General features: G+C 39.1%; 1 protein-coding gene across 6 annotated transcripts in view; it reads left to right on the forward strand.

Moving 5' to 3' along the window:
* SLC44A1 (solute carrier family 44 member 1) overlaps window positions 1-14,155 on the forward strand; it is a 73,078-nt gene extending 58,923 nt beyond the window's left edge. Inside the window, exons 14-17 of one of the 6 annotated variants that reach the window (XR_009276282.1) lie at window positions 939-1,175; window positions 2,858-2,938; window positions 5,141-8,632; window positions 11,440-11,888. Coding sequence is in view for 2 of the 6 variants with exons in the window: in XM_058828231.1 (XP_058684214.1) it covers window positions 939-1,175; window positions 2,858-2,938; window positions 12,861-13,136 (594 nt within the window). In the remaining 4 variants the exon portion in view is untranslated. Of the gene's footprint in view, window positions 1-938; window positions 1,176-2,857; window positions 2,939-5,140; window positions 8,633-11,439; window positions 11,889-12,860; window positions 13,293-13,441 lie in introns of those variants that run through there. The other 5 variants (XR_009276283.1, XR_009276284.1, XR_009276285.1 and 2 more) reach the window with 5 other exon arrangements.
* The last annotated feature ends 1,342 nt before the right edge of the window (window positions 14,156-15,497 follow it).

Genomic DNA, 15,497 nt, shown 5'->3' on the forward strand with positions numbered 1-15,497 from the left:
AAGGAATAAACTTAAAAGGGAGATGGAGGTGCTTGGGAGAGCCTGAAATTAAATAACAAATTTCTACCGAGGAATCTGAAAAGTGTTAGGAAACACCCCCCCGAAAAGTGTCTCAGGTTATTAGAAAAATGTTTAGGTGACAGAAATGTTCAAATGAACGGTGCATATAAAAATTAGTATCAGCTAAAATAGTGCTACACTATCGGTATCTCCTTTAGCAGTTCACCATGGTGTTTTCATAAAAGCTGACCTATTTTATGTTTGTGTTTAGTTGCAGTTCATAATAATACGCTCACAAATGTTAAAAAGTTAAATGACAGCACCAATTTAGTCTTTCTAGTTTTGCCAAAACCAGACTGGTACCCAATGGAATTTGTTAGGGCCTTACTCATAGTGTAGTTCTGTAGAGACTCTTACATGAAATGCCTTATGTGAATTCTGATCTACTTTATTCTGTATGGAGAGGAAACAGATATTAAACAAGATTGGGAGTTGTTTCTGCTAGCAAAATGAAAAAGGTACCATTCTCCTAATACCTCCCTTCACTCCAGATAAAAAAAAATCCAACTGCACATTAGTTAATGCGTTGCATCTGGTTGTGGAGCTTATGTAATGGTCAGGATAAAATTCTTTTTTACAGGAACGTTGTATAACACTAGAATGATGACAGCAGTATATAAATGTAATTTTCTCTGAAAAATACTCTTTGGCTGAAGGATGTGTAACAATTGACTTGAACCTGCTGAAAAATGAATTAAATGTCATTTATCTTCTGGGATGTGGGGAATCCAGGAGGTAAAGATCTTTTTACCTACCATCTATAACCTCTAGTTCTAAGCCTGGCAGACCAAAAAGCATATTGCCTTAAAACAAACAAACCAACCAAAAAAAATTACAAGGCTTCTGCCATTAGAGTTGTCTACCATTTTCTTCTTCAGGTCCTGATTGTCTGCAGCACAGGTTTGGCTGGCATTATGTTGCTGAATTACCAACGAGATTACACCATCTGGGTGCTGCCACTCATCATTGTCTGCCTCTTTGCATTCCTGGTTGCTCACTGCTTCCTTTCCATTTATGAAATGGTTGTTGATGTCCTTTTCTTATGTTTTGCCATCGATACAAAATACAATGATGGGAGCCCTGGCAGGGAATTCTACATGGATAAAGTTCTCATGGTAAGTTTGCCCTTACTCTCAGTCTAAGGATCTGGTTCCATTAAATAGGTATTTTGACAATGGAATCAATGCACTAGCTGGGTACAATATTTTGGTTGGCTTTTCTTTTTGCCTTGCCATCTTGTTTGTGGCTAGATAAGGAAACAGTGTCATCTGATAAGCATCAAATAAGTAATGATGCTTCCTTCCCATGGTATTGGCTTCTATTTGCTAGCTGTTAGATGAGCAGTGATCTTGCAGAATCATACTCTTGGATATCACGTCTTGTAAATGACACAGTGCAGAATAGAAAGAAATAAAACAAGAGGAGAAAACTTGGGTTTTGGACTTTTTCCAAGAAGGACCTCTCTTTGGATATGAGAGAGAAAAAATATCCAAGTATTCTACCTCATGCATAGATAGTGACCACATAGTTTTCATATAGACATCAGAATTTGACTCTGTCACACATAGAAATACCAGGCTTTATTTCTGTCCTGGAGCCTACATGCTTTGTCAAGGCATTTTGTAAGACAAATTTATTTTGTCCATTTTTATTCCACGTTATTCTCTGTTCACTGTAACTAGAAACCAAGATATAAAAATTCTGCTTCTCAAGTCCCTCACTTTGTTGTTGTGTAGGAAATTTCTTGTGACAGTGTTTTTAAGTGGCAGGTGTAGAATGTATCTTTGTAAAATGTACCCTCATATATAGGCTAGAGGAAGATTCTCATAACTCCTTGGCATATTTTATTTTATTATTATTGTGGGAAAACCATGCCAAAAATTGAGTGCTACATTTTTTGTAAACCCCTATGGAAACAAGAGTATATAATAAATAAATGAGCCTCAGATTAGTTGGTTTTTAACACAGTAAGAGTAAAATGCAGAGCAAGTTCTTTCAGAAGAAAGCACTGATAAACTGTAAAAGCATTGTGGATTTCTTTAGTCATATCAAATAGCCAATATCACAAAACCCCAGAAGCTAAAGTTTACTGATATTTTCTGCAGAGTTCTTACCTTTAAGAGAAAAAAAAAATTGCTTAAAATTTTATAACACATTTTCTAATCTTCATGAAAAGGAGATTGTGATTTGGTGAAAAATATAAGAGGTTGAATTGAAGACAGGGAAATCAGCCAAACCTTCCAAGTAATTATCTTAAAAGTCCTTTTGTTTAATGGAGTTCTAACATTATGCACAGGATACAAGGCAATAAATGGGATTCTGGTTTTTGTTGCTGTGGGTTTTTGATTTTTTTTATTATGGGGGATTTTTCAGGGGGTTTGGGGGGTTTGTTGGTTTGTTTGGTGGGTTTTTTGTGGGTTTTTTTTTGCTTTTTTTGGTTTTTTTGTGGTGGGCATTGTTTGTTTGGTTTTGCTTGTTTATTTGGGGTTTTTGCCTTTTTTTGGTTTTAAAAATCAGCCTTTTACCTTCTTTCCCCATAAAGGAGAGCATTGCATGGTAAATGTGAAAGTTGTAAGAGCACACAAGGCAAACATCTGTCTGGCTTCCAGAATTAAGTGAGGGAGACCTTTGTGATTATTTGGCAGGCTTTTTTGATACCATGTGGTCAAGTCTAAGCAATAGCAAGATGCAAATTGCCTAGATATTTTGAGTAGTTACATCTTAAAATTCTGTCTTGAGATTTTATGTTTGGAATCTGCTCTATGGAAGCACTTGTCATTTCATTACTGTTTTTCAGGAGTTTGTGGAGAATAGTAGGAAATCTATGAAAGAAGCTGGCCGGGGAGGTGGAGCTGAGGGCAGAGAGCTAAAACCAATGGTAGGTGCAGATGAGGAGGTGGAGATCCTCCAAGAGTTTCACTTTTACTTCTTCTCCCTCTTTGTCTTTACTGACTGCACTTCTTCAGGAGAAGTTTTTGTTCTCTGTATCACTCAAGATGTTCTGCTTTTTCTGTTTGTGAGCTTGCCTATCACCTGGATGGCAGAGTTTTTGTCACAGCTGAGACCATCTCCTGTAAAAGTAAGATGAAAGGAACTGTCTCATATGAAACAAATGCAGTATCATTTCATTAGGATTAGTGATGCATGCCATGTGGTATATGCAGACAGCCCCAATTGCTGAATAGTCTAAAAATAAGATGGCTCTGAGATTCATTGGGCTCTTCTCAGCCCTGAGATGAACAATTTTTGCTCATCTTACATTCACTGCAAAAGCCTGAAATAAAGAACTGCGTGCATCCATTGTTTCAAAGACCAGGTATTCAAAGCCCTCACCAAATTATCTTACACAGTGTCAAGGAATTAGATACAGTGATTCCTTTCAACCTGCTCAAATGACATTTCTCCCAGTTGTTTGTTTTATTGCCAACTACTTATGTTGCTTGTCTCTTGTGTGCTCTTTCCATTTCACACTGTCAGATGCACAGACAGTGAACAATACATCATTTATGCTTCTGCAGCCTGTTTTACTTATGGTGTGCCTGTTAGGAAGGCATTGCATGTCTGAGTAGCCTGGAATAAGAACACTATACATGGTACAGATAACAGATAGGAGGATAAGTTTGGAAGGTGGAGAACAGAGAGCGTATAACGGAGAGCCAGGCTGGGCAAGGTATGATTTGTCATTGTACATTATGACTTTGTAAAATAGAATATTCTTCCATCATTGCTCTATTAGAGTGTTTGGGGCCTTACTCATTTCCGTATGATCATATTTTAACCAAATGGAATCTAAATAAGTGTATGCTCACAGAAGAATTTCTTTTTTCAACAATGTATGTGAAGCCATGTTGCATGAGCATTTTTTGACTAAGCTGGAATGGGTTCCTGCAATAGACTGGATAGATGCGTAGCTTTGCGTGTCTTGCTATTTCATTATGGCATACCAGTTTCTAGATTTGCTTATGCCTAAATGCTGCTGTGTTTATACATACAAAAAAACTAATTCTATGCTCATTTTACTGTTTTCCTCTGGGAGTAATTCTAGCTGGTCACGCAAACACTAATGTTGGGATTTTCAAAGTGACCTAGTTGCTATAAATACAAATGTGCTATGAAAATGATTGAGAATTGTGTGTGCAAAATCTCTAGTTATATGCACAAAAAATCAGTTCAAAATTTTATATTAAACTCTGTTTCAAATAATTGGCTTACCTTAAGTGATTTTCCACTTGTGCTGTTGTCAGAGCTGGCACAGACTGCTACTTACACTTTTGTACTTGACTGTCTAAAGCTTGGATGCTAAAAAACTTTATTCACCTCCACCCCTTGTAAAAGACAAAACCAAATACTTGCAAACCAAGGGTGGTCTTCTTAGAGGAAATATTTTCTAGGCTCTTAGCCTGGTACTGGCTGAAAGTCCTCATAGGATGGCTGGAGAAAATGCTGAGCACTTGAGGCACAGAGTGGAAGTCACCTGCTGAATTACTCCCAATTCTGCTGCTCATGTGATTGTCTTGTTTGGAACTGTTTGGGGCTTGTGGTTTTCCATTTTTGGGAATTCAGCTCCAGCTGATTTGATTTTGAAATACTAGGATCTCACTTCCTTTGACAATGGGAGACAGCAGTTAAATTTGTGATACCTTTCCCCAAAGTACTGATAGAGGGCCTCAGTTTTATCTAGAATAGGATCATTCATAAGTCCATTAAGTAACAGTAGTGCCCATAGCCCCAAAATTGCATGTCTGAAGATTAGATCAGTATTACTTTTTTCTCTTCTTTTAAAAACAGACTATTTACTGGTTTCCTTCAGTTTCCTGAAGGAAATAAGAAATAAGATATTTTTTAGATATGACAATTATTTCTTAAAGTGAAATGCTGTAAGTGCAGTTGTATTTAAAGTAGATACTAGTAGCAGAGATGAGGAAACACTTTAGGAAATTCTGTTCTTGTATCAGGGCACAACAAAAAGCCCCACCTTTTCATGCTTCTTTCTTTATGACTTCCAGTGACCCCTTTGACTCAGTTTCTCCTTGTCCTTTGGCATCTGTCTAAGACTGTACTGTATGACTTTGTTTTCTAGGCCTCTGGAGCAAGTTCATCTTGAAACTAGCCAGCCATATTGGAACCCATTGACATTCCAAAACAGTATATATATACATATATACATACATACATATATATATATATATATTTAAATAAACAGCCAAAATCAGAGAAAAGGAACAGGGATTTAAAACTTTTTTTAACAATTATTTTTGTGAAACATGTGCTCTTTTCATACGGGTGGCTTTTACAAGCAGTTTTATCATGTTCCATTTCTTAAATTATTTGTTGTGGTCATGGAAATGTTGATTCTTATCTGCTTGGTATTTTAAAATCTGGAGGAAGTATCATTGTAAAGATAATCTGAAATCATGACTGGGTTTAGAGACAGATTTCCCATGACACTGCTAATCTGCTGAGAGTTTTACTTGTTTAATTTCTTTTAAACTTGTATTAAATTCAGGACAGTGACATACATGTACAGAAAACCTTAAAAATCAAGAAAAGTCTCAAATTTATTTTTTCAAGAGGTGGTTTTAGCAAAAATTCATTCAGTTCAAATGTGTTTGTAAGCAGTTACTTTACTTTACAGCCCTGGCAGGGCACAGTTTTGTTTACCAGTATCAGATATCACAATAACCAACTCCTCAGGTATTTAGGTGTTTGGGAGCCCTTGCATCTCCTGTTAAACAGAACCTACAAAATGGGGACAGATAATTTTTATATGCAATTAACTTCCTGCCTACCCTACTTTTACCCCTCATACCCATTGCCCTCTATCCTTCCCTTGAGTTCAGTAGCCTCCTTCACACTTCAGCAGTGTTCCTTTGAAGGGTATGGATTCTCCATACAGGCAAGTGAAATAACAGATTGTTAAAGCTCAGTCTTAGCCATACTCATGATTAATTCATGACTAGATTCAGAGATGCTGAGGATGGGAAGAGAAATGAATTGTACTGCTGTACATAAAAAAGTACTGTATGCTTCATTTCATCTAATGAGAGAGCTCTGGGAGGTATAAGAGATCATTCCTTGCCTGTTGTTTGATTCATATCTGTACATACTGTAGTGGGTGGCTAAAGCCAGAAAGGGCAGAGAAACATTCCTTTGGAAGTGTAGCTGCCAGAATAGTTATCTGAAGTTATTAAATAATGACAAGAGAACATGCTTTTTTATTATTATTAGATACATAAATATCTTTGCAGTCTGGAAGCTCACCAGATATGAATGCTAATATTCAATTATTCAGCACAGTGAAATGGTAAATGCTTAACTGTATTTGCTAAGAATTAATGATCTGTCTATGCTATATATTCCTTTTGTTAACATTTTTTTAAGAAAACTATTTTTGTTATTGTAAAGTTAATATTTCAGAGCAGAATTTTTAAACTTATTGCACTAAATACAAGCTGTCTACAAATAATGATGCCTCAATGGTTCAATCACTCCACTTCAGAAAATCTCTTGAAAGAGTAAGAGCCTTTCTACAGAAGCTTTATGATGGAGTACAGAGGTATGTCTAGGTAAAGACATGCACAACGCATGTAATCAAGGTTTAGTAAGCAGTTTAACTGTGCTTCCTTTCAGACTATCAGATTTTTTAATTGCTGCTGAAGGTTTAAAAAATTATGTAGTATCATTTAGCTAACTAGTGCTCTTATCTTTTTGGCAATAGTAAAACGTTTCACTTTTGCTTCCAGAAGTCATTTGATAATTTAAATTTGTTACTTTTTTTTTTTTTTCTGTAAGCCAGTTAAAACAAATTCGTATTACAGATCCCAAACTATCTGAAAGGTGGAAAAATCAAGATTCATTTAGAAAGGATAGCTTTTAGGGATGCAAAGAGAATTGAATTATCCAGTCCTGGAAGCACTTACTCATTTAAGTGAACCATATCTGTAACTCTGCTAGCACTAGGAGGACTGTCTAAATATGGAAATTGTAACATACACATCTGTGTAAGTGCTGACTGGACTTGAGACTCAGCCTGGGGATTCAAACTGGAACATAGGTGAACCGGAACATCTCAGTGCAAGTTAGAGGTCAGACTTGCCCAGAAGAAACACTGGAGCAGCCTTACTTTTGTGAAGAGACATTCCTGCAGTACCAGTGTCTAAGATAGCAGTGGTACTCAACACTGGTATTTGTGTAGATCAGAGGGGTTTAGCAACACAAATTTTAAAACTGGCTTAGATGAATCCTAGAAACTTCAAGGCTAAAAGACTTCTCAAGTACCCAGCTGCTTCCAGAGAATCTAGTTTTCATCTTGTTTGGAGGTTATTGGAAATGCTTAATCAAAGAAGCCTTGTATTCTGCTCATTTTGATAAAAAATTTCTGCCATGACTGGTTCCACAAGTTTGTGTTCTTCGCTCACTGGAAGTCCTGAGTGGGAACTGTTCTCTGTAATTGCAACTAGGACTGCAGTTGGTAACAAATTTTGTATTTTTGTATGACTTGACTGTGCACCATTTTTATAGCAGTTTATCCTGTCTTAAAAATAAATTTGTTTATTTACATGGTGTTTAAAAGATACAGGCAACACTTTTCTATGGGTAGTTGTAATGTTTAAGCGACAAATCTATATCATTACAAAGTTCTTAATAAAAACATGTGCATCATTCTTGAGTGTATATCCAGCATGCAGAGCTTTTCAGTCCTGCCAAAAAAGGCATTCTATCCACACACAGGTTTTCCAGTGGCCCTTTAAAGCTTTGAAATGACCTTTGAAGTTCATTTGCAACCAAGCTACCCTCTTCCAGCTCTGTCTTGTGCACAGAGATAAGCAGAAGCCAGAATTCTGAAAAGACAACTTTTCAGGACAAATTTAGACTGCTTTCCTTTCTTAGTGGGGATAGTGGAGTGGGAGAACATTTTGGCATGTAAATCCCATACATAATTTTTGGCAGTAGGGGTGCTGGGGTCTGCCAGCTGTGATGGATTAAATACTTTTTTTGACTGTTGGTTATTAAAGCCAGTGTATGGTCTGCTTTGTGGGAAGCAGTCTAGACTAAGTAGAGAGAGATGCTGCACTGAGAATAACAATGCAGGAGGAGCAGACAAGACAGCTAAAACAGAGAAATCATCTCCTCAGAATGTCCACTGAATTGAGTAGTGCTCAAAGACTGGAGATTTAGGCTGATTTAGAAACAATCATTGGGATTACTGCATCCCAGCATTTGTTTTCTGCATCATAGCCTCTGACCAGCTAGGTTTGAAACAGAAAAAAGCATAGCATTCCTACCATTCCTTAAATTGTTAAATATTTTTCCACATTACTTTTTCTGTTTGGAAGTTGAAGAGCACCATGTCATCTTTCCTGCTTCTTCCAGCCCTGGAGAATGATTGTTTTTGTTGTTCTTTTGGGTCTCATTTCATACTACTCTCTGAGTAAAGGAGTGGCAAGTGGCAGTGTCTGCTCCCCTTTGTCCCTTATCTCACCATGTTCCCTTTTACCTTCCAGAGGCAATGATTCAGGATATCACCAGGACTGAATGAGAGGGAGAGTAGGCACTAAGCTAAAGTTCTGAGGTAGGATTTTTGTTTAGTTTTGTTTTTTGGTTTTGTTTTGGGTTTTTTGGTTTTGGTTTTGGTTTTTTTTTTTGGTCTCGTAGTACTCCATCCCTGTGGTTAGAAGTGGAACCAATCACTTCTAGAATTTCACTGCTGCTCCACAGCTGGACTTAACACATAGGGATGGCAAGCTTAGATTTGCATGTTCAGCTTTCCACTAGCTCCCAGCTGCCAGAACCAGGACATGCTTCTAAATGTGGCCTTAGATTGGCATAGTAAATGAAGGACTTTCTGCACTGGTAAAGTGTGTCCTAGAAAGGAGAACTCACCGTGGAATATGCAGTTAAATGTTGTGGTGGGTTGACCACGCTGTCACATACACTGCTGCTCTGTTGATTGCTCAGTCCCTGCAGCAGGATGGGAGAGTTTAGTGAAAGGACAAAAGCATTGATACAAGTGCAGTTCATTAAGCAAACAAGGGGAAAAAAAATATAACAAAGGCAATCATTTACCAGCAGACCAATGCCCAGCCAATCTCCAAGCAGCAGCTGCTTCAGAACCACACCCACTCCAGTTTAATTGCTAAGTGTTAAATTATATGGTGTGGAATATTTCTTCAGTCTGTTCAGGTCAGCTGTCCTGGCTGTGTGCCCCTCTCATATTTTTGCCCAACCCCAAACAACTGCTGGGGGTCCTACAGTAGAAAATAGAGAGGGCCTTGACCCTATGTGAGCACTGCTCAGCAGCAGGTAAAGCTTTGTGTTAGCAACACTGTTTTGGTTGCAGATCTTAAACACAGCGCCTTGCAGGTTATGCTGAAAAGAAAATTAACTCTATCCAGCCTAACCCAGTACACAGGTCCACTTACCCAATAATTAATCCAAGACTTGCTCCCTGCATTTCTGTACAGCATCTTCTCAGGGTGGTTACTTCTTTCTGAAAGGGCTTTTTTAGCAGCAGGCAATTAGCCTGCTCCACAGTGCTCCCTTTCATGGAGGGAGCAGGGGATGTTAGCTCTTACTCTTTCAGCACATAATGGGGATATAAAGCAAAAATGAGCCCTTTCTGTATCAGTGTTCTGGCAATTGAGCAGCCAGTGCTGGAGACAATATATTTAATGTGCCCTCAGGGCATGCACTTTAGTTGTTTGCTCTGAGTGGTTATGATGTATTCTATGAATGTATGTTATAGAGTCAGAATAAAATGCATGTAGCAGACATATACTCATCTTACCATCTAGTGAGCATTTAGTTCAGAGTGCATATTACATGCTATATTGAATATGGCACTGTTGTTTTAAGAAACAGTCTTAAGATTTATAAGTAGATACCTAACAGCATTCCTGTTTTTTTAAATCTTGGCTTGGTCTGTACAGACACTGTTTACTAAATCTAAATATCACTAGCCTATTGTTTCTTGAACAGCTTGAACTGTTATGAACACAGAAATTCTATTTCATCTTTGTGAAAAAAAACAATAAAAGAATCCTTGTGTTTCCCAACACAAAACCCAACAGGCTTATTTGAAGCATTTCTTGCACTCAGCTTCTTTGTTGGGATGATGGAAGTTTACTCTAAATATTTAATTTTCAAATGCTCTTCCAACTATTTCATCTATGCTGTTATTTCCATGTAACAAGATTATGGAGACTAGTAAATCTGCATGTCTTGTGTTCCATAGCAAATACTGTTCACAAGGTATTTTTTTTCTGTTACATTTAAAGAGCTGAGAGAAGAGATGAAACTCATCTCTTATGATGTGGGTCATGTATAAAAGACAAAATTTCTGGTCTGAGATGGAGCTGTGATGGGTCTTGCAATCTGATACAATCAAGCCAAAGCTCCTCAGAGACCAGGATTATAAAAATATTTCTAAGGAGAATTGGTAGCATGAATTGATCTCAAAATACCTATTTGGAGGCTAAGCTATCTGGCATTCTTTTGGCAGCCATCTGTTAAAATGGAACTAGCAGAAAACCAGCAAACTCCCATCAGATTCTACTCCCTGTCTCACTGAGGTTAAGGTGTCATATTTGAATGTGATGAGCAGAATTTGGTGTTAGAAGTGTTTGGTACTTTACTACAGAAACGTGAGACTCCCATTAGAATCAAAGTTCCAAGAATTCAGAGTAAAAGTATCTGCTGACTTTAACAGAATTAACCTGATCTTGGTAATGTTAAAGTCAGCTATGGCCTCTCTAAGTATGTGATTTGTAAGTAGATACCTAATAGCATTCCTGTTTTATGCTGGCAGCATGGGTGGCTACCATTCCTTAAGTGTGCCATCTCTCCTCTCTGGAGTGAGTGGAAATAGGGGCAGCTTATTTAAAAAAGGCTTGGTAAAGTTAGGAAGCTGACTATTTATGAAACCCAGCAGAAGTTGTGCTGACTGGAGTTCCTGCTATAATGATGTTTTTTAACTCTCAAATACCATGTGTCCTCCATGTTAGTATTAGTTGGGTCCCTCCCTGCTGTTCAGACTGAAATGGGAGAATATCTCTTTTGAAAAACAGTACCACAGACAATTTCATAGTGTCTCCTAGGGGAGTGAGGTAAGAGAAAACAGAAAGGTGGTTTTGTTTCTAACGTAGGCCAGAAAGCAGCTGCCAGAAGTTAGGTGGAGCCATGGAGAGCAGATAGAAAATATTCTGCAGGATCTTCATAGTACTTAAAAAAATTCACATTCTAATTCAGACATCTCTCAGCAACATCTCCTGTGTCCCACCTGAATTTTACTCTGGAGCTCTTCAGACCAGAATGAAGGTGGAATACTATACCTATAGAAAATAATTATTTCTATATAATTAATTGTGTTGCTGATTACAGAAACTACCCTAAGGAAAATCTTCTGAACAGATTTTAAAGGCTTGACAGTACTTGCATTGTCATAGTCCATCAAAGCTTCATCTGGAAATGAATTTTTCATCCATCCTACTCATACTTCTAACAGGGCAATCAAACCCTTGGACTGGCTTAGTGATTGACATTGAATCAAGATCAACTAACAAGTGCTCCTTTTTCCAGTGGAATGCCACCTCCTTTGAGAATGGGAAAAGTAAATGTGACACTGTTTATTGTTGTCTTGAAAACTTAAACTATTTTATACTGCAAGCTGTGAATGCAGGAAGAGAAAATAAATTAACAGTGCTGATCTAATCTTAGATTTTCTGTGTAAACTGACATTGTGCCAGGATACTGATGCAAAACTGTATTTTAGTCTAAGAAATGTATAGATTTTTTAATGTATCAAAATAAAGTTTTCCTTTTAAGTAAGAAAGAAATTCCTGTATATTCCATGTGGTGTGTGTAAGCCATACTCTTATTAGCAATACAATCTCATGTTCCTGAAAAGCAAGCCAAATTTTTGCTGAAGTTTTACTTTACTTTTATGCCTGCTCTTTAGCTGAGTAGCTCTAGTAACACCAGACATACTGTCATGGTTCCAAGAAAAGCATTCTGATGCTAATGTTTTCTGAGATGAGCATGTGAATGAGGTTTGGTGGAGCAAAGGCAGAATGTTTTTGCTTTCTTCTCACTGATACTTAGTGATCCTCTCTCTCACTGATCCTCTCACATCTGCTCCTCAGCTTTTCTCCAGAGTGTTGGAAACTGTCCCTTTAAGGTTGACAGTTTCACCCATCACCACATTCCTCAGCCTCTCTGATAGGCTACAGGGTTTGCTGAAGGTCAGTCACATACAGAAGCAGTTGGAAAGTTCCTCACTGTGAAAGAGGAGGTTGTGGTCACACATGCAGAAGAGTCCTTGCTAATACCCAGGAAGCAGGACTCAGGATTTCTAAGGCTACCTGGAGCATACTGGCTTATAAAATGCTTTGCCTTACCAAGACAACTGTGGGGCAATGAACAGTAGGGAAGCATGAAGGAGATCTTGTTATGCATTATGAGTCATGCAAGCTGCATATCCCAGCACAGCACCTGTTGTGGCACCCTTTCCTTGTTCTTCAAGGACCTGTACACACTCCCCACTCTGCATAGCTGTTGTAACAGCTTGAATGTCTAAACATGGATGGTGAGTAGAAGCAATAACAGAAACACATACAGTCACAAAGATTTCTTCCCCTCTTTATCCCATAGGTGCAGCGTATTTCTGCTTTTGGTGACATTTTTTATACACTAATACACTAAAGCACTAATAAGCCAAGCTGAACCCTGTCTTCTGCTTCTGTTGTTCTTTACTGCAAACTACTTCAGCACTATATTTGCATAGGATGGTTTACTTTATCTAGAAACTACTGCTGCTTCTGAAACGGAGACTGATGCTGTTGTGGCTAATCAGTCAATACCACTGGAGGAAAAGGACTGGACAGCCCATCAGGCAGGACCTCTGCACACAGGCAGGACCCAAAGTGTTCTGTTGCATGTCGGTGTTCTGCAGTTCCACTGAAGGTATGTCCCCTTGGCTTGGAGTGTCTATTTCATGGTTTATTAACAGTGAAGCTGCATGGCTATATGGGCTTAGTTGCACAGAGCAAAAGAGGCTCCAGAGATTCCTTCATCAGTAGAAGTGTTATGGACAGGAGGCGTGAAACACAGCTTCTATAAACCCTGTCTAGTTTCCACTGTATTTTGCTTGAGTCAGAACTGCAGAACAGGAGCTCTTCAGCTTTCTTTACCCTCTCAAGCAGTGAGGGACTGAAGCACTGTCTGCAGAGGTCAGTGCTCTGAAATAAGAGTTTCATGACTTCCAGGTGGGCTGCAGAAAGCTAGTGAGAGAAGCATATGCAGGGAGAGCAGAATGGGACATGGAAGGAAAATTTCTGGTTACTGTGGTGGAATGTGGAAGAAAACCCTGTTCTCCTGCTTTTAGCAGGGACCTGAAGACAGAGGACTGGAGCTGCAAAAGCAGGATTTTTCCTTCAATCACACAGCATTTCCCACTGCCAAGACATTCTTCATGCAGTGGGCATGTACCTCTGACCACTCAGACTTGGGACTCAGCCTCTGGCAAAGGCACTTGCCTTTATCTGATCCCTGCTCCCTGAAAAGCCCTGCTGTCCCACTGGAGATGAAGTCTCCAGTGCTAGCAACAGAGCACATCTCCTTGGCCACTGAAGAAGCTCTCCGGCCACATGTAGAGGATGGGACACTGTATGTAGCATTTAGTATGCAGCAAACTGCCTCCTTGTCTAAGCCAAGGAGCCCAGATCTGTGCTGCTGGAGTTTGGCATGGCTCCTTCCCTCCACTGTGGGTCACCAACCCAGTTTCAGTCACTGGTATTTAGATGTTTAGTGAAGATTAGCTAGTGCCCAGGGAGCAATTATTTATAATTTCTAATTACTGTTTAAATTATGAATGTCTGAAATGGATGGAGCTTGCACTGTTGTACACAGAAGACCTAAAAAGTCTGTTTTTCTGAGACCTATTGCCATAATCTTCATCTAGTGCTCATTCTTATTTACTTTAGATACACTAAAAATAAAGTGGAAGAAAATCCAGCACCAGAGCAGATTTTCTGAGACCCTTACCAGAGCAGTCAAAGCTAGAAATAAAGCCTGGGACAGAAGCTATTGAATTGTTGTATCTCACTACCTCAGCTGACAATAATCAAGTGGGAGACAAATGGGTGATCAGGTATTTTCACAGTGCAGTGTCTGAAGAAGAAATCACAGACCTGAACCCTGTGCCCTAGGGGGGGGGAAAAAAAAGGTCTTCCACAGTCCCAGAAATAGTGATGTCTCCCATTTTTAATTACTTTTCTGATAGCTCTTACTTGTATTCTAGTTTTAAGTATTAAGTCCTGAATACAAACCTTAGACAAAAAAATTTGCTAGGCATCGGCAATGCCAGATGGAGCAGAATGGTCTGGCCACTTCACCTGATTGCAGGACCTGTCGTGTCCCCCCGGCTTTGCTTCTAGGTAAAAGAGGGATGGCTCAAAGATTTGGACACTTTGCTTCACCAAAGACCACCTCTGTCACCTGGGACTTCTCACTTTCTGTCTCTTGTGACTTCCTTTCCTCAAAGATGGGGATGCCATGAAGGCTGAGTATGTCAAAGATCAGTCAGTACTCAGATACCACAGGAACATGGATGGATGGATGGATGGATGGATGGATGGATGGATGGATGGATGGATGGATGGATGGATGGATGGATGGATGGATGGATGGATGGATGGATGAAATAGGGGCAGGTAAGGTTATGTGTAAAACTGGGATCTAAAAATGCTTCTGCAGCTGCAAGAGGCAATGAATTGGGTGGAATTTGCATCCTGTGCAAGAGAAATTACACAGACATAAGCACCTCAGACTCATTCCTCTTCTGATAGTAAAAGTATCTGAAAACTCAGCCCTCATCTAGAAAATCCCGTCCAGTCCTTTAGTGGGTCTTGGTAGTTCACTGTGCCTGCTTTCTGCAAAAAGAAAAATCTGCTTGTTGGAAGGCATCCTGCGTCTCTTTCAAATCCCTCAAAATGGCACTTTTCCTAGCAACAGCAACAAACCTAACTTTAGTACCTAGTGTTGAACATTGCTAAATTAAGTAAAGGGATTTCAAAGCATGAGTTTGCAGCCTGTTCTGAAGAGTTAGGTAGGAGGTCTGCAGAGGAGTTCTTGTAGGCACAGAAGCCCTACTGCCTCCAGGCAAGGAGCATCACAGCTTGCTTTTGAAAGCTGTGGTGTTGTGTCTGTGCATTATGGGACAACACAAGGACAAGAAAACCTCAGAATGGTCTGTATTGCGTTGCAGCAGGAGACCAGCCTGCCAGAAGAACATGTGAGGTTCATGCTGTTTATGATGAAGATGAAGCTTGACAGCTTTATAAAAATGTAATTTGCTCCTCCCCAAAAAAACCAGCATAAGCACTTGCAGGTCTGGATTTCCCAGAAGATGAACAGCTTGAAAAGCTATTAAGCTTCTTATA

The sequence above is a fragment of the Poecile atricapillus genome, chromosome Z (assembly GCF_030490865.1).
Source record: "Poecile atricapillus isolate bPoeAtr1 chromosome Z, bPoeAtr1.hap1, whole genome shotgun sequence".
In the NCBI taxonomy this organism is placed as follows: Eukaryota; Metazoa; Chordata; class Aves; order Passeriformes; family Paridae; genus Poecile; species Poecile atricapillus.